The sequence below is a fragment of the Durio zibethinus genome, chromosome 2 (assembly GCF_047325235.1).
Source record: "Durio zibethinus cultivar Kanyao isolate XHJ-2024 chromosome 2, ASM4732523v1, whole genome shotgun sequence".
In the NCBI taxonomy this organism is placed as follows: Eukaryota; Viridiplantae; Streptophyta; class Magnoliopsida; order Malvales; family Malvaceae; genus Durio; species Durio zibethinus.
Genome location: NC_143163.1, coordinates 35,190,592 through 35,208,588, shown reverse-complemented (window position 1 = coordinate 35,208,588; position 17,997 = coordinate 35,190,592). Strand labels below are relative to the sequence as shown.

The window sequence follows — 17,997 nt, the reverse complement described above, 5'->3', positions numbered from 1 at the left end:
CTTAGTCTTCAATTCAAAGTCGGTTTCATTTGGTATTCAAACACGAGTAAACTGTTACCAAGTCAAGAGTGGCGAAGACAAGGCAAAAGCTAATTATTCTTAGGGCAGGCAAGAATACAAACGTTTGATGCAACAAATAACAGGGTACTTGAATTTGACTTCTTTCAAACATTTACCAATAGATAATAAGCAACAAAAACATGTTAAACAAGAGTAACGACTCAGCATGAGTAGCCACCACATCAGACCTGAATTCAACAAGCCATTGCTTTGGCAAATATGCGAGTTTCAAATAACAGTAAAAACCTATTAAAGAACATAAAACAACCCTTGCTTCAAATATCAATCTGACTCAGTCAAAAATTCCAAATCAGATGTACACTAATACCATCAGAACTGCAATATCAAAATAATAATCAGATTTTAAGATTAAAATTATCATAACAGTTGAGTTGACATACATAATGCTCATAGTTCAACTGCTGTCACAACCCTAACATTCCTAAATCCAATCTTCCCTTGAAATTGCCTCCAAAGGAAATAGCAAAACTTGAAGAGACCACTCTCCTCAATCAATAGATGCCAGAAAGGAATCCAAACCCCCCCCCCCTCCCCTGTTACAATAGCAACTTCCTAAATATTGAATAGGGTTAAATAATTTTCAGTTTCTACTTATTCTTGATTGTGATTCCAAGCTCACCTGCAATAATAGCTGTAGTAGCCATATCAAGAAACATGCCATGTTCAACAACACCAGCAATCCTCAAAATAGCATCACTTGCTACCTGCAAATCCCCCATATCTTTCTTCAAATACAAATCGACAATATAATTTCCGTTATCTGTGACAAAAGGCTCCCCTTTATAGTCATTCCTCAGCTTGGCGACGCAACCCGAATCTTCAAACAAGTTTTGGAGTTTATTAGCAGTAAATTTCCAACAAAAGGGAACGACTTCAACAGGCATAGCCAAACCGCTCCCTCCCAAATACTTAACCAACTTGGATTCATCAACAATACAAACAAATTTCTTACAAGCTCCTTCCACCATTTTCTCTCTTAAAAGAGACCCACCTCTGCCTTTGACGAGATTAAGATGTGGGTCCACTTCATCAGCACCGTCGATTGCTAAATCAATGTTGGGATGGTTGTCAAGATCTGAAAGTGGGATACCTAAAGAAAGAGCTTGTTCTTGTGTTTTCTTCGAGGTGGGAATTCCTATGATGTTGCTGAGCTTGCCTTGACGAAGCAACTCGCCGATTCGATCTACGGCGTGTTTGGCTGTGGAACCTGTGCCCAGACCCAAAACCATACCTGATTCGACGAACTCAACGGCCTTGTAAGCAGCAATTTTTTTCAATTCATCTTGGGTTAGGATGACGGGCGGAGACATAGGAGGATACAAAGACAAAGCCTCCATAGAAGAAGCTTTTTCAGACCAAGCAATTGCCATTTTTTTTGGTTAATGGGTAATAAAGAATAAATAAGAATATGTTAAAAATTAAAAAAAAAATTGCGACGATAAATTAAATCAACGCAAACCAATGGATTAGAATTGAAGAGAAAGGGGAAAAGAAAAGGTGGGGTTTTTTTCTTTCTCCTTTTGTTTTTCCTTCAGAAATCCAAAATTGGAATAGAATTAACAGCGTAATTTTACGAAGGGAAAACAAAAGGGAAAGAAAAAACCAATGGGAAAGAGATAAGGAATTGTTTCTGTGGTGAAGTAAAGAGAAAGAGATGTGAGAGAATGGAAACAATGAGATAGGGATTTCTTGCAAAGGAGAGGAGAGAACGCGGGATAAGGGATTGTTTGGTTCCACGGAAAGCCAGAGGGCTTTGCTTGGATTTTATAAAGAGGATCGAGGAAGTTTAAAAATGCGAGGTATTTGAAAAAAAATGGTGTTTGTTAAAATTTGTCGTATATGGTTATTGAGAATCGAATCGTGGGAAGCAATTTCCTAGATAGGGCATCCCCTCAAGTGTCACGCCATCATTCATTCAGATGGATGGTCCTCGATTAGTCTAATGTTTTACTTTCCGCTTATCTTTTTGGACGGGATCATTTGAAACGATATCAAAATTCAAAGATTAAAAGAGTATTGGTTAGACATCATAATTATCGTATAAAAAAAAATCGACGGAGCTGTTTGTTTTAAGAAAGATGATGGGAAGCAAGGCGTGGGACATGCTTTTATTTCGATTCTCCGCGTAATCTCTCAACCATTGGATGGATTTGTCGGTCTTCTTTATCGTTCTTGCTTTTTTTATTTCCCTAGATTTGATGTGATCTCCAAGATCTTAGCTTTGTGTAATTTCTATTTTTTTTTTTGTAATTTCTAAATATGTTATATTATATTAAACGACTGACTTTCGTCTCAATTTTTTATTGGCGGAAATGAATATGTGGTGGGGTATGTCATATGTGGTATCGGATAAAGATATGCGACTGCGAATGGTCCCCAAACAAAGATGGAATTTTTTTTTCATCTTTTTTCTTTAGGAGAAAAGAGTTATTACTTCCTACAACTCTTCCACGTCAGGCATATTCTTGGGAAAGTCAATCGTCCATCGAATACGCAACTTTGGTGATTAAAATTCAATTGGCAATTTGATTTTCATTTTCCATGATTCTGCCGTGTTAGTTACCTACGGAGGCTGGAACGCTCGACCTTGGAACTTGGAACTTGGAACTTGGAAACCGTCTAGAAAAGGATGATAAAAATGAAAATAACACAACTGGACTTGACTTGGGAAGACAGATACCAGCTTCTCACTTGAAAACCATGGGGGTTTCATGTTATCAAATGCAAATATCCAAATAAAGAATAGAATAATACTGTAAAAGCTTCACAGAGAAGACCGATTTAATTTTATACTAATTTTTTAAAAAATCAAATACTAATAAAAATTGGTCCAAACCAAATATTTAGATTATTTTGCTATTTGACATTCGAAACCATTTAAATACCAAAATCTTTTTTTAAGGAAAAAAAACCACCGGCTTATCTTATACTATTACATAACATTTTTAGCCAATACACATATAAGAGTTTGAATAATTAATATTTGATTCCCATCCACATTTTTTATTCGAAATAAGCACTTTCAAATATCATAAACAAAACAATCTTAATATTATTTTTTGAGGTAAATATAAAAATATTCTTATATTATATTTTTTTATCAATTTGATATTTAAAAAGATAAAATTTTTAATTTAATACTTTAACTTTCATTCTGCTATTTATTTTGATACCTAAAATTAATGTCATTAATTAATTTATTAATATAATATAAGCATCCAATAAAATACTAATATATATAAAAAAATGTTCAGTCAATGTCATATTATCAATTATCATACAAGTGTTAAAAGAAATTTTTTAAAAAATTCTAAGAATTCAAAAAAATTATAAAAAATCTAAAATATTTTTTTAAAAAATTAAAAATAAAAATATTTTCAAAATTTTCAAAAAATATGTTAAGACTTACAAAATTAAAAATTTTTCAATTTAAAAAAAATAATGAAAATTTAAAAAATAAATAATTTTAATAAATATAAAATTTTCTTAAAATTCAAAGAAAAATACACAAAACCTTAAAAATTGAAAATAATAAAAATCTAAAAAATTTTAAAAATTTGTAATGCTTCTTTTAAAAATTATGAAATTTTTTCATATTTTTTGAATATTACAATTTTAATTTTTTTTATATTTTTATGAATTTTTTAAATTTTTTGAAAATTTGGAATTTTATTAAATTTTAAGTCTTTTATTTTTTTCAAAAAATTTTTAATTTTTATAATTTTTAGTATATTTCAATCTTTCTAAATTTTTTAAATTTTTTGAAAGTTTTTTAAATTTTTGATAATTTTTTATAAATTTCATTTTAAAAAATTTTAGATTTTTTAATTTTACAATTTTTTTAAAAAAAATTATATTTTTTATATACAATTTTTTTACGATTTTGCGAATTTTTTTAATTTTAAGAAAAAATTATGTTTATTAAAATTTTTATATCTTTAAATTAAAATTTTTTTTTGAATTTTTCTATTAATATTAACGTAATAATTGATGATGCAATATTAACTAAACTTTTTGACACATTTCGGGATCTTATTAATTATTCATATTATGTCACTAAATTGATTAATAGTATTAGTTTAAAGTACTTAAGTAGATAAAGAAATAAAGTTTGAATATTAAATTAATAATTTTATATTTTTAAATATCAAATTGATAAAAAATATATAATACAAAATTATTTTTATATTTAACTCTTATTTTTTTACTCCTATCCATTCCAATAGAATATTCAAGTTTCAATAAACATTCATTGTTCATGTTTTTCAACCAAAAACAAAAAAAAAAAAAGAAAAAAGAAAGTATTACCAGGACAGGCATGCTGCAAGCCCCATGTTTAACAGTTTCGATTTTTTAAAATACAAACTCAATATAATATTTTTAGAATTTAAATTATATTACGGAGATTATGTTGCTTTTTAGGCAGTCATTAAAATTACAACACGTAACTTTTTAAGAATTATTAATATTACGAATAATTTAAATTTTATAATAAAATATTTAATACGATATTTAAATTTTAAAATTTATAATAAAATACTTAAAATATAAATATATTAATTAATGCGATATTCACTTCTAACATATTTAATTTCAAATGTTAATATGTAATAGACAAATAATCCCATCAAATATTATATTAATTAAGAAATTTGTAGTTCAAATTATATTAAAAAATTTTTAAATTCAATCACAACATTATATATTGTACCATAATTCATAGATCACTTGTAATTTTAACTCTTTATTAAAAGATCTCCATTACTACTTGTTGATGATATTTTTAGTGTTTTAGCTAGAGAGATCTAATGAAAGGCTATTGGAGGTAAGAAGGTTTGAACCTATAGCCAAAAAACATAGTCAAAGGATACTGAAATTGGTTTTTCGATAGGCATTCCAACGCTCAAGTTAGTGAGATATTGAGATAAAAAGAGAAAAAAAAATAAAAGAAAAAGAGAGATAAGGCGTATTTGGAAAGCTCTATTAGAGGAAATTACTCAAGTATGAAGTATAGTCTTGTATTTTATGTATTTAAATTATTTTTTCCTTTATATATGAGAATAAATGATAGTAACATAATTGAAAATTTTGATAATTAATAAGAAATATATGTGAAATTCAAAAAGATTTTACGTGTATGATTATGAATTGTATTAAATAATTTTAGATAAACATGAGTCTTATTTAATAATTTTAAATAAATAAAAAATCTAAATATTTAATTTTAAAATGATGTTTTAATAAGATATCAATAAAATATTAGACAAACAAATTTCTTAAGTGAAAATGATGTAATAGTTGAGTATGCAGTATCTAAATACTAGAGAGTTTGACTAGGATAATATGTGTAAAGTTGCATAAGTCTACCTTATACCCTCTAATATAGCATTAATTTTTGTTAACAATTCTATCCCCTAAGATTTCTTTCCTGCCAACTGATAGTGAAATTTCAATGTGTATCACTGATTTTTATGCAAGAAATAAAATAGGAGCCTGCGCAAAATAAGGGTAGTGCATTTTCGACAATCCGCAAGAACCGCAAAACAGTTAACAAGTAACAAATCTCTGCTTAACGAATTTCTCACTTCGGTTATACTCTCCCAATCACATCATTCCACGTGTCTAAGCCTTCCCGCCAAAATTAACCTCCTCCACATCCATATTCTCTCTGTTTCTCACTTATCTCTGCAACAAATTAACTCGAAAACCACAGCAAAACCTCGAAAATGGCATCCAGATTCCTGCTCCTTCTCATCCTCTCTTACTTACTCCCACTTTCCTCTGCTCTCCCCTCCCAAACCCTGCTCGACGCTGTCGAAATCCTCTCCGACTCTGGCTTCGTTTCCATGGCTCTCACTTTGGGCCTCCTCTCAAAAACCCTTCTTCTTCAATCCCCATCTCTCACCATTTTCTCCCCCACCGATCACGTTTTTGTCGAACACGGACAGCCCCCACTTTCTCTTCTCCAATTCCACCTCTCTCCTCTCCCTCTCTCTCTCCAGTCCCTTGAAACCCTCCCCCCTGCCTCCACCATCCCCACTCTCCTCCCCAACCACTCCCTCCTCATCACCTCATCTTCTTTCGATGATTACGTTTCCCTTAACGGTGTCAGGATTGATGGCTCCCCTATATTTGATGATGGGTCTTTGATCATCTTTGGAATCCAAGAGTTTTTCGACCCGAATTTTGGGGTTCCCAGGCCTAATCCTACTTGTGTCCCATCCGTCAATGGTGATGATCATTCATTCGCCAAGGCTAGTTTGGTTTTAAGGTCAAGTGGATACTCTGTTATGGCCTCATTTCTTGATTTGCAACTACTGGGGTTTAAGGCCACGACCGCTACTTTAACTGTCTTTGCTCCTATAGATGATGCCATGAAAACGAAGGGTTACATTGGGAACTTCAGTGAGTATCCGTCCATCTTCTTCAGGCATGTTCTTCCATGCAAGTTTTCATGGGCTGATTTGGTTGCTTTCAATGATGGGGCGCTGCTAGGGACGTACTTGGAAGGGTTTAAGATCAATGTCACTAAATCTGGGAATAACATGATGATCAATGAAGTTGCCATTACCACTCCAGATTTGTATTACGGTGGATCAATTGTTGTTCATGGTCTACAAGAGGTGCTTGCGGTGCTAGAGAAGCCACAGAGGTTGGCTGAATCTCCCTCGGATAATGAACTGGATCACTGTGAATTTTAGTGCTATTAATGGTTTTTCTTTTGTTTTTCTCAACGGCTTATTGCTGGATATTTCTAGAACTGACTTTTCCAGTTGATAATGGATGTTCTTTTTTCTTTTTTGGTGTCATTTCTGGGTTTCTTATAGACAAAGGCTTGGTATTTGAGATGATATGGATGATTAATTTGATGGACTTCAAGGAACAATGTCTAGCATTGGAGATTTGCATTGCAGGAAATTGAACCTTTTCCATTTCATGTTTCTTCTTAGTTGTCAAGTTATTTGTTTTGGTGGTTTCCTTTTTTATGGCAATTAATTTTCATTGAAAGCTTCTTATGCATGGCCAAATTTTGTTTTTAGGTGTTGTTACAACCTAGAAGAGGGGAAGGGGTAGAATTGTTCTGAATTTTACTTTTAAGATCAGTGGATAATGGATTATAAGAAGAAAATGCAGTCAAGCAATATGACAAACGATAAACCTTCTCAACGTTAGAAAATTGTTGAGTGCAGAGTTACGCATTCCTTTCCATGACCTCATCCACGGACTTGCGAGCTATTGAATAGATGGCATGGAAAAATAAAACAAGAGGAGAGAAAATATAGCAATTAAAGAAGAAACTTAGGGTTAAAATAAAAATACTCGAGAAGAATTTTATTAAGAATTGAGCCACACCTAACTATTGTAAAGACAGTGGTTAATGGTTATATATATAGCCATACGTTGCCCTTATCCTTTCCTTTAAGTATTCACATTAGACGGATGTTTGATCAATTTAAAAATTGAAATTCGACCTTTTAAATTATAAAAAATAAAAAAATTTGCATATACTTATATAAATTATGTAATTATATTCATCATTCGTCTTAAATCCAAATAATTTAAATTTTATCAATCAGTCGCTGACTTCTTAACTTGATAACAAATTAAGATAAATTAGAGAACAAATATACCAACATTACAACACCCAAGTCTCCTAAAAAGATAATAAGCAAATAGTATACATCTAAAATCCTAATTACCTAAGCCTAAGTAAATTCTAGCTAGTAATTCTTGGATGCACCAAATGTACGTACATTCTTCCATCCTTCATACACCCTTGTCCTTGAGATACAAATAAAGGACCAGTCTTAATTGTCAAGGCACTCCTTCAAAGTCTCCGTCTCGATCCTCATCCTCCTCCCAATGTCTTCAATCAAGAAAAGTTTTTGTGAGTGGAGTAAGAACCCTAGAAGCCCGTAGTTATCTTTTTTTTCTTTTGTCTTTCAGTTGAAGTGACCTTTTGTTGAACTTGATATTTTGTCTCATATAATCGGGCTAGACCCACCTCTGCAATAAAACTGACCGCCTTGGCAGCTGCTTGTACACATTTACAAACAATATTTACTTCTCAGACATGATTCAGTGAACCGACAGAGCATCCTGCTTTCTTGTACACATTTAGAAAGAATATTTACTTTTTAGACTTGATTGAGTCAACTGACAAAGCATCCTACTTTTCGTGAATTTGAGATTCTTCCTGATCCGCTCAACGACTTTTCAAACTCAGATTAATATTCTTTCATTGATGCTACTTGTGATGACAAATGACAAAGAGATAGAGAAAGGTTAAGAGAACGAATACCAAATCTTCAAACACCTAAATCTCTTAACGATATGCCTTGAAAAGCCTCCAAAGGAGCTTGAACACAGTTACCCTACTTAAATCATTGTATAGAATATCATTTGGGTAAAAGAGGCAATGTTCTGGATGGCTAAACAAGCAAGAGACCGCGATATGTTTTGTTTTGAATTTTGAAATAAATTCCTTGTTGCAGCAGCTCCAATGAGCTTTGCATCTTTTCAGATGCAATTTCCTGCAAATTGCAGTTTCTTCCACGAAGGAAACAAGGGATTACATAAACATATATATGGCCAACAATCAAAATTCATTTACCATACATATATAACGTGACAACGACAGAAATGAGAGATTACCCTCCCAACTCAAAATGGAGCTTTGCCCCACCTTGGTTTCTTTCCAGTTATGGGATACAACGAAAATGAAAGGCTTCAACCTAATTTCTATCTATGATCTAGTCTCCGTTTGTCGTGCTTGCCAATGTTATATTGTTGTTGCTGTTTGAGCTGAAAATCTTTTTGCAACTCGTACATTTTATTGGCAACAATAGCTTCACAAACACTTCCTCCCTTCGGGGGCGGTTTGCATAGAATATCCAGAGAACTAGACAGAACAAGACTCCTACTGAGATTAAACCCAATCCTGCATTTACTTTCTTAAGGTAATGCTCCAATGGATGGCAGTAATTTGAGGTGATGTTTTGAAACGTATCCCTGACAAAATCACAATTTTGCAGGCAAAGTAGGGGCGGGGTATAGTGCTCGAGAGCATAGCTCTCATTAACTGCTGCCACCAGCTGTGTGAATCTGTCAGGTGTTATCCTTCCTGTGGTGGTGCAAAGCCCAGATGCCGATACCATGCACATGAAGTTATGCCAAACCTGAAAAATATAAAATTTAGTTGAGTTTTCTTGCAAAAGAATAGAAGAGACTTCTAATATTTAGTACAGGATTTGCAATGAGGTGTTCATCATCACTAAGGGTAGAAGTAATACTTCATTCGTAAATTCTACCTGAAATGCTTTAACCCTCATCGAGTTGAATTGAGTTAATTTTTCATCCTTTATCAACTATAAGCCTGAAACTTCATGCTTTACCCCTAAATGATTTTGCACTTTAGCTATGCCCGATATCCCAGGAAGTAAGTTGAGAAAACAAATGAAAGCATACCATGTTAAGACACTGCATGGTCTTAGGTATGTAGCTAGTAACACAAACATGCACCAAACCCGTTATGGCGAGTGTATGTGGTTAAAACTCATATCTATCAGAACATCTTTAAGAGCAAAAACAAAGAGCAATGAAGTTCATTTAGATTATAAACTTGACCAAAGCTGATGGCAACACAATATCGAACACATAATCATAGATATTTGGATATTTGGAGGGCTAAGTATGAATATATGGCCTAAGGCTTGAAGGTAGATCAAGCAGCATATCACATGCAAAAACAGCTATTAGATATTCAGAGACAGGTTTATTCACTTTGGAAGGATTAAGTTATCCAGTAATTTTCTGTGAGAAATAAATTCTGAAAAAAATCCAAACCAAATTACCAAATATGATAAACATACCAGAGAAGCATTTTCCATAGACACCTCATAAGACCCACACTGGCGATCTTGAAGCTGAGAATCAAATGGGTAACATAGAGTAGGCATTGGAGGCCCAGACTGGTTATAGTAACTATGGTCATCTGGGGAAGGATCTGAATTGGCAAAGTTGTAAATATATGTATTGACAACATTTACTATACCATTGATGACTTGTTTGCTCTGAGTGAGTGTATGGTTTGTTGTTCTCTGATCAACACAAGGAAGGATGTTGCTAAGAGCAGTCTCCGCATGGGGATTTTCCACCCATTCTTCCATAGCCAAACAAGTGTCTGAAATTGCACTGAAACACACAAAAGAGATCATACATCCGTCAGACAATGACAAACACATGGGCATTTTGCACATCAATTGTTGACCAAAAATTTTGAAATTCTGGTAAAATTAGCATTCTTTTTCGGCATCTTCTTGCAAACATATAAAATTTTCTCAAAAGAAAAAGAAAATCAAGTGAGAGCTTCATTCAGTGATTACAAAATGCTGTAGTGCACTAGTGGCATAGAAAATCATTTACTTGGATGCAATCCAAGCAAAGCAGAAGATTCAAAATAAATAATTAAGTTGGAACTTCAAGGTTAGGTTTGTTTAAGCATTTTTCCAACAAAGAACAGTCGAAATAATCATACATGGTATAGGGAAAGAAACAAAGAAATATAATGACATGGAGGAGCAATTTGTTAAACTACAGCCGTCGACACTAATACATTTTTAAATATAGTTTCAGCAAGCAACCTTGAATTATTGAATGCAAAGGTGCTGATACATCTAGTATTAACGTTAGCATTCTATAAACATGCAAAGGCTATGATGGATGCTAGACCAGATTTTAGATTTCTTATAAGCATGCAAACATGTAGGAAAAAATTAGAAATCTCTAAACCTAAAATCTAACATCTTACTTGTTCATGATTACAAAAACTCCATAAAGAATGAATGTACCAGCTACTAGTAGCCATCCGCTGACTATGAATCTGCAACAATATGTTGGTAGTGTCAGAAAGAGATGTGAAGTTGTAGTATAACTGAAAGAAAAGAATTCATCAACCAAAGACCAAGGGGTAATTTAACTTTAGAAGATGTTTTCCATTTTCCATTTCCATTTATACGCTAAATGTTATCAATAAGATAAGTTATTTACTAAATTTGAAAGATTGGAAAACAGGGGATTCCAAATGTGGTAAAAAGTTGGAGAACCAATTTTTAAAAATTTAGTTATACCTTATTTCATGATCATTTCATAATAGATGGAAAATGGATAACATTATTCTAAAACTACACAGGCCCCAAAAAAACTTACACGTGGATGGCATGTTGGTGCCCTAGAATCGATAACACTGCAACAAAATAAGGCACAAATTTCAGATAGGCGAGTTACATGTAAATGATAAAGAAACATATATGATACAAGTCAGTAATATCTTCTAGTGATGCTTACAAAGACCAAGCAGAGCCAAAATTAGCATCACTGCTGCCACGGTGATCAGTGCTAATCGCCTGAGAACAAATTTGAAATTGGCCTACTAAGCATTAATACTGTGATTTGCATGCTAATTCTAAAGTAAGGAGGTAAAATTAAATGGTTTAGGGGACTATACACAGCATTGAAGACTCTTCTTATTTTGCCAGCATTTTCAGTGGTCTTCTCTGTAAGTGTATCTGCTGCTGTGTTTAGATCTATGTTCAACTTGTCGATGTCAGTCATGACATCAAAAGGAAGGAACACCTGGGCCACATTGATGGTTTTTGCTAGAGATAGGTACTGTGTAACATTTTTTAGGATTTGCACAGTGTAGTCTGACTGGTTTACAACATATTTCAAAGTATGCAACACTTCACCATGAAATTCATCTTGCCCAATAGAAAGAAGAATACATCCAGTCCTGTTCAGTAAAAGATTTGGGGTTAGAAAAAAGAAAAAACTGGTAGAAAAGAGGTCAATATATTATTTTTCAAGAAAGAACATGTGCAAAGAAAAATCACACATGCCATTGAAAGGTACATAAATAAGTATGAGATAAAAATTTACAAAAAAGTGTAATACTAAGGCACCATTTGATTGGCACTTTTGCTTTTTGCTATTTAAATCTTATTTTTAGTTCATTTTTATTTTTTACTTTTCACTTTCTATTGGAAAAAGCGAAAAACAAAAGCACCAGCCAAACGGAGCCTACATAAATAAGATGTAAAAGCTCCACAAAATCTTAGTTGTAAAAAGTGCTAAGTTTGGATTATTACGCTGCAGCACTTGTGAACAATATGAGCATTATAAGACAAATCATTTGGGAATGATCCGATCTTTTTCCTTTGATGTTTACTCTCCACCCACAGCAGTGATATAGCACAAGAACCAAGCCAAAAGAAACAAACCACAAGGCAGCAAAAATGAATCCAGCAGCACCTGTAAATCCAACAGACTGCAGAAAAAATAGTCAAAAAGCCAATCAGAAAAATCTGATATATTATACACATTAGCAATGCAGAATGCGATCTTTAGGTACAAGGTGTATGCTGAAAGTCTGAAACATCTTAGTGTACTAGTATCTTCAGAATTCACATGCAAATTGTAACAAAAGCCTTGTTTGCCCCCTGATCCTTGTGCCTCTAAGAAAATTTTCTACCTGTTCCACCATATTTATTTTCTAATAGTCACAATCCTCCTACCTCAGTTCATTGAAAAATCCAGAAGAAACACACATATTTCTTCTTCTAAAATATCAACAGAAAAGTTTCTGATTCTTGTAAGACAAATACCAGAAGAATCGGGATCATGGAGAACATTATTTCTCTAGCATTCTCTTAAGTCCCAAATGAATTTAGGATAATTTCTTCCTCTTTTTTTGCTTGAATATATTACACTTTCTTTTCAACAACAACAATAACTGTTCCAATTATGCTCTGTTTCCTTGTCATTATTTCTACATATATTAACAATCTAATATCATTTGACATAGATTCTAACCTCATCATAAAGATACATTTTTATAAACTTAAATATGATATATACAATCCAATATTACCAAGAATTAATCATAACTAAGGCAATCAGATTCAACAGATCAATCAAAAGACTAAGAAGAAAGCAGGGCTGAGCCAAGACTTTACCGCCCAGTAATGCCGGTTGGTAATATCCCAACCACCGAGATAATGCTTGAAATGGCGAAGAATGTCTGGCCTATTTGTCCTTTTTGCTGCCAACACCAGCGTGCTTGGAGGCTCATCATTTGTAGGTGCTGGTGCTTGTGCCAGCTCAGATATCCCATTCTTCCACGGACCTAAATTCACCCCTCCTGCGTACACAACAAATATACACTAAAAATGAAACAATTTGAGATGGCTAATAGCAACAAAACCCTTTCCTTTGTCTTAATTACATAGATTAACAAAAAGTAAGCGCAGAGAAAAAGCAAAACGGAAAAGAAAGATCAGATTTTTCAAAAACAGCAATGAACTCAACCCAGTACTTCAAATTGGCTTATAGTTCACCAAAAAATTATATATCTCGGAACCCAAAAAAAAGGCATAATCCCAGTACTCAAAGTACCATTTTTCTTCCACTTTCCTTTTTTTTTTTTTCTCAGCAACCAAATATAACAAAGAATATAAAATCACATTAACACCACATAATTCAAAAAAACCCAGATAAAAGGAAAAAAAAAAGCAAACAAACAAGCAAAATATAAAAGCAATAAAATTTAAACAGTAACGTTACATTATACTAGAAATCAGAACAGAATCATAAAACACCAACCAAAAATAAGCTTGACATGATCATTGATTGGTCCATTTTGAGCCAAAACTGGAACTGGGCTCAAACAACCAAAGCCAACAAGAAGCAAGAAAATGAAGTGTCTAAACAAAATGATCTTCTTCATTTGCGGCTTCAAGAAAAAGTTCACTGGAAACTCATTCTATCCTCTCAAGATATGGCAAACCCAAAAAGCCAAATCAAAGAGACACCCCCAGGATCAAAAAAGTAGAAGCAAAGCCAAAAGTAGCGGTGTGAAAAGAAACAAAAGAAACTCTTAACATTTCAGCTTCATGATTTGATATGGTAACAAGTAATCCAAGAAGGAAAAGAAAGTATGATTCTAATTGGGTCTTGATTTAGAGGCAGAGAGAGAGAGAGAAAGGAAGACAGAGTCACATGGGAAGAAGGAGACTGAAAAGGCGGGTAGGATTAACAAACCAACCTTTTGCTTTTAACTCTTAAGGCTTAGTACTATTGGCTGAGCTTCAAGGTGCTTTCATAGACTTTAGTAGATTAAGCAAAGAACAAAAATACAAATACAAATACAGTAGGAAAACTGCATATGGGCTTCCTTCCATTTGCTGCTTTCTACCCACTAATTTTTGTTGTTTTCTACTTTTCATTTTCGTGGAGTGCAGCCCTCGATTTTTCTAAATACCCCTTACTTTTCTTTATTCATTCACAACAATTTCCTCATTTGTATTTCAGCTGATAATTAGATGCGAAAAAATTCAAATGGAACTGAATAAGTATAAAGATATGTATTTGAAGCATTATTACTCTATAAATTTTATATATTATTAATAAATTAAATTATTTTATTTTATTAATAAAATAAATTAAATAATATTTTTTCATTAATGAATAAAATTTTTAAAAAATATTTATTTTTTTATTTTTAAAAATTAATATTTATACATTAATTAACATCATCAAATTTATTAATAATAAATAAAATTTATACATTAATAATATATTAAATATAAACTTTAATTATAAAACTCGAATTTGAGTTGCATTAGTTTAATTTGTGAATTTTTTAAATTCAAATAACTATTTATAAATTTATTTACTTAAATTTATAAGTAAAAATATAATTATATTACAAATAATGTAACAATTAATAAAAAATAAATTCAATTCAAATAAGTTTTTACATTATCAAATCTAATTAAATAAATATTTTTATAATTTAAATTGAAAATCGTATAATAAAATCTCAATCAATCATATGATTCAAATTGATATTTTATTGTTTTAGATTTCCTTTACAATTCGAATCAATTTTTTATTTTTTTAAAATTTTTTTCCTCGGAGTATATATAAGTTGGTACTGACTTGAATTGATGGACAAAAGTAACTGCTGTATTATTTTATATAGTGTAATCCTTTTTCTTTTTCTTTTTTTTTTTAAATTGATGTTTTAAACACAATCTTTGTCAAACGAGTTCCGTTGCGTTTAGCTGCAGCGTAACATCAATATCTTAACGAATCCGTTACAATAAATCAATCAATTGCGTTGAGTACTGGAACCATGCACAATTTATGATGGGATCAGATCGGACGGTCTAAAATGACTCCAGTACATAAGTGATGAGACATAGCAGGAAGGGCCCCACCCCATGAAAAGTACAGAAGTTAAGATACGGGCGGTGGGTGGGACCCGAATCATCAATGACGAAAAGAAGCGAAGAGCGGTGTGGAACATGGATGCTGTGATCACCGTTCATTACGCGCTTGATTCGTGGAAAGGAGAACTGGGTCGGTTTTGAGATAGGGCCCGTCTTTGGAGGACCGCTTTTTAGATCCGACGGCCTAGGTCGGCAATTGCTTTTTGTCTGCCTTTTTTTTTTTCCCTTAACCATTTTAACAAAAAAAAATTCGAATTCAATATTTTGAGAAGAAGACGCAAACAATTGTTGCTTAAATTTGGTTTCTCGCCAATATGACAATGGGCTATATTTTCAAAGCCCATTAATACTTCATCATATGATCCAAGAAACAAACCTACTATTGGACATAAAGTCCTTGACAAGCTATCAAAACACATAGCCCAATGAAATAGGCCAAATTCTTCATTTGAATCCAAAGTTCTAAATGATTGTAATTGACGATGAAAAAACATTTTAAGGGTCCATTTAAATTCAAACGTATATGGGCACGGCATGGTTCGGTACTTTTTTAAGACAAGGTGGGTTGCATAAAGTAGTGTATCCATTAACACCTTTAAAATTTTAAAAATAAAATTTTGACATTTTAAAATTTTTTTTTATACACAAAACTAATAAATCCATCTATAATTTCTATGAATATTATAAGTATATAGTTATAAAAAAAAAGAGATTTTAATTCAGAACCAAAATCTTTATATCTTTTTAAAAATTCCTTAAGTATTAAATTAAAGAGACAAGGATAATCATGGTTTGATTAAAAAAATTTAGGAGGTCAAAGAAATAATTAAATCCATCTCAATTTCTCAAAGCACCTAACTCAGCATCATTCATACCAGCACCACACCAAAGATACACCCAAGAGTAGGATGCCTAATGAGAAGATAATATGATAATTTATATCAAATCATGTATATAAAATAACCAAAACTCATGTTATCAACTAATCTAAGCATGTGCTTCTATGCATGCCCCAAAATAAAAATCCTAAAACCTGCTTTTCTAAGTAAAGAAAATTAGAAGAGCAAGAATTGTTTTCAATAAGTATTTTTCAACTTTAATTTTATTTCATTTTATTAAAAATTATCATTATTATCAATTTTTTATTAGATGCAAAAAATTTACAAAAATAAGAATTTATTTTAATTAAAATTTTTTCCAGTTAGCAACAGAAAATATTAGATTTTAAGAAAAAAAATCCCAAAAAAAAAAAATCTCATTATCGACATAAATCAATAACTATATAATTGTTGCATAAGAAACAAATTTATGGGATTATTAAATTTGGATTTAGTTCAAATAATTAGATAAATTATCACAAAATTAAAATTAGATTCCATTTTAATGATGTAATCAATCGAATTCGAATATTTACAACATTAAATTTGAGTTTGAATTTGATTCTAAATTTAAGATTCCAAATTCGATTCGAATTTGATTATATCTTATTTTTTTAATTTGAACTGGATTTAAGAAGAAATAAAGTTATTCTAGCTCACTCGATTAAGTTTGATTAATACATAAAAATAAACTCGATTCTTATATTCGAGAAAATTTTAATTATTTGTATTTGAACTTTAATTCAAATTAAAGATATTTTATTATTTAAAATAATTAAAATATATTTTTAAATAAAAAAATTCGATTAAATTCATGAGATACTTAAATTAAGTATAAAAATACTCAAACTTAACTTGATTAATAAATCAAATTATTCAAATTTGATATTTACTTAATAATAATATAATTAAATTCAAATTTTATTTGAGTAAATGTCAAATAACTTACAAGTAGTAATATATCATTTATATCTTTATTCTATCAATTGCAAATTTCTATTCATAATCCCTTCAAATAATTAGATAAATTATCACAAAATTAAAATTAAATTCCATTAATTGATTGAATTCGAGTCTATACAATATTAAGTTTGAGCTTGAATTCGATTCTAAATTTAAAATTCAAAATTCGATTTGAACTCGGTTATATATATTTTTTAACTCAAACTCAATTTAAAATATAAATAAAATTATTCGAGTTCATTCTATTAAACTCGATTAATATATAAAAATAAACTCGATTTTTATATTTGAAAAAATTTTGATTATTTGTGTTTGAGTTCGAATTCAAATTTAAAATATTTTATTATTTAAAATAATTAAAATATAAAAATTATATTAGATTCATGATATACTCAAATTAAATATAAAAATATTTAAATTTAATTTCATTAATAAATCAAATTAATCAAATTCAAATTTTACTTGATAATAATCAAATTAAAATTAAAATTTATTTAAATAAAATTTAAATAACTAATAAATATTAATATATCATTTATATCCTTCTTCAACCATTGCAATTTCGATCCATAATCCCTTACGATCGTGACTCGTAAAACGAAAAAGTCTAACCACAAAACCATTTTACGTAAGCAGGGAAAACGCGGGCTGGCTGCTAAGGAATCTTCGTTTCACCCATGTTTCCGTCTTTGCCTCTGTTTTATTTTTAACCCTAACACCGAAACCAAAACCAAAAAAACAGAACAAACGCCCATATATAAATACAAGACTCAACCCTACGACAC

At 31.2% G+C, this 17,997-nt stretch overlaps 2 protein-coding genes and 1 pseudogene across 3 annotated transcripts; 1 reads left to right on the top strand and 2 right to left on the bottom strand.

Annotated features, from left to right (window-relative positions):
- Positions 1–404: 404 nt before the first annotated feature.
- Positions 405–2,156, bottom strand: LOC111318027 (putative ribose-5-phosphate isomerase 2 pseudogene; annotated as a pseudogene). The gene has a single exon (XR_016333288.1). The product of XR_016333288.1 is annotated as a putative ribose-5-phosphate isomerase 2 pseudogene (transcript).
- A 3,528-nt stretch (positions 2,157–5,684) lies between these two features.
- On the top strand, positions 5,685–6,890 carry LOC111317501 (putative fasciclin-like arabinogalactan protein 20). The gene has a single exon (XM_022919934.2). It carries the CDS (start codon positions 5,808–5,810, stop codon positions 6,780–6,782), a length of 975 nt encoding a protein of 324 aa, XP_022775669.2. The 5' UTR covers positions 5,685–5,807; the 3' UTR covers positions 6,783–6,890.
- A 1,780-nt stretch (positions 6,891–8,670) lies between these two features.
- LOC111318025 (uncharacterized) lies at positions 8,671–14,165 on the bottom strand. The gene is made up of 9 exons (XM_022920638.2): positions 13,741–14,165; positions 13,095–13,279; positions 12,228–12,406; positions 11,588–11,872; positions 11,428–11,486; positions 11,290–11,326; positions 10,892–10,963; positions 9,954–10,275; positions 8,671–9,260 (listed from the first exon to the last, which is right to left on the bottom strand). Exons 1-9 carry the CDS (start codon positions 13,862–13,864, stop codon positions 8,835–8,837), a joined length of 1,689 nt encoding a protein of 562 aa, XP_022776373.1. The 5' UTR covers positions 13,865–14,165; the 3' UTR covers positions 8,671–8,834.
- Positions 14,166–17,997: the final 3,832 nt, after the last annotated feature.

Bases quoted from the DNA above. Each gene is read 5' to 3' on its own strand.
- LOC111317501 (XM_022919934.2), top strand. From the start codon at position 5,808: ATGGCATCCAGATTCCTGCTCCTTCTCATCCTCTCTTACTTACTCCCA.
- LOC111318025 (XM_022920638.2), bottom strand. From the start codon at position 13,864: ATGAAGAAGATCATTTTGTTTAGACACTTCATTTTCTTGCTTCTTGTT. The intron at 12,407-13,094 runs GTAAAGTCTTGG...TTTTTTCTGCAG, and splicing joins CCAACCGGCATTACTGGGCG to TCTGTTGGATTTACAGGTGC. The intron at 11,327-11,427 runs GTAAGCATCACT...ATTTTGTTGCAG, and splicing joins TTTGGCTCTGCTTGGTCTTT to TGTTATCGATTCTAGGGCAC.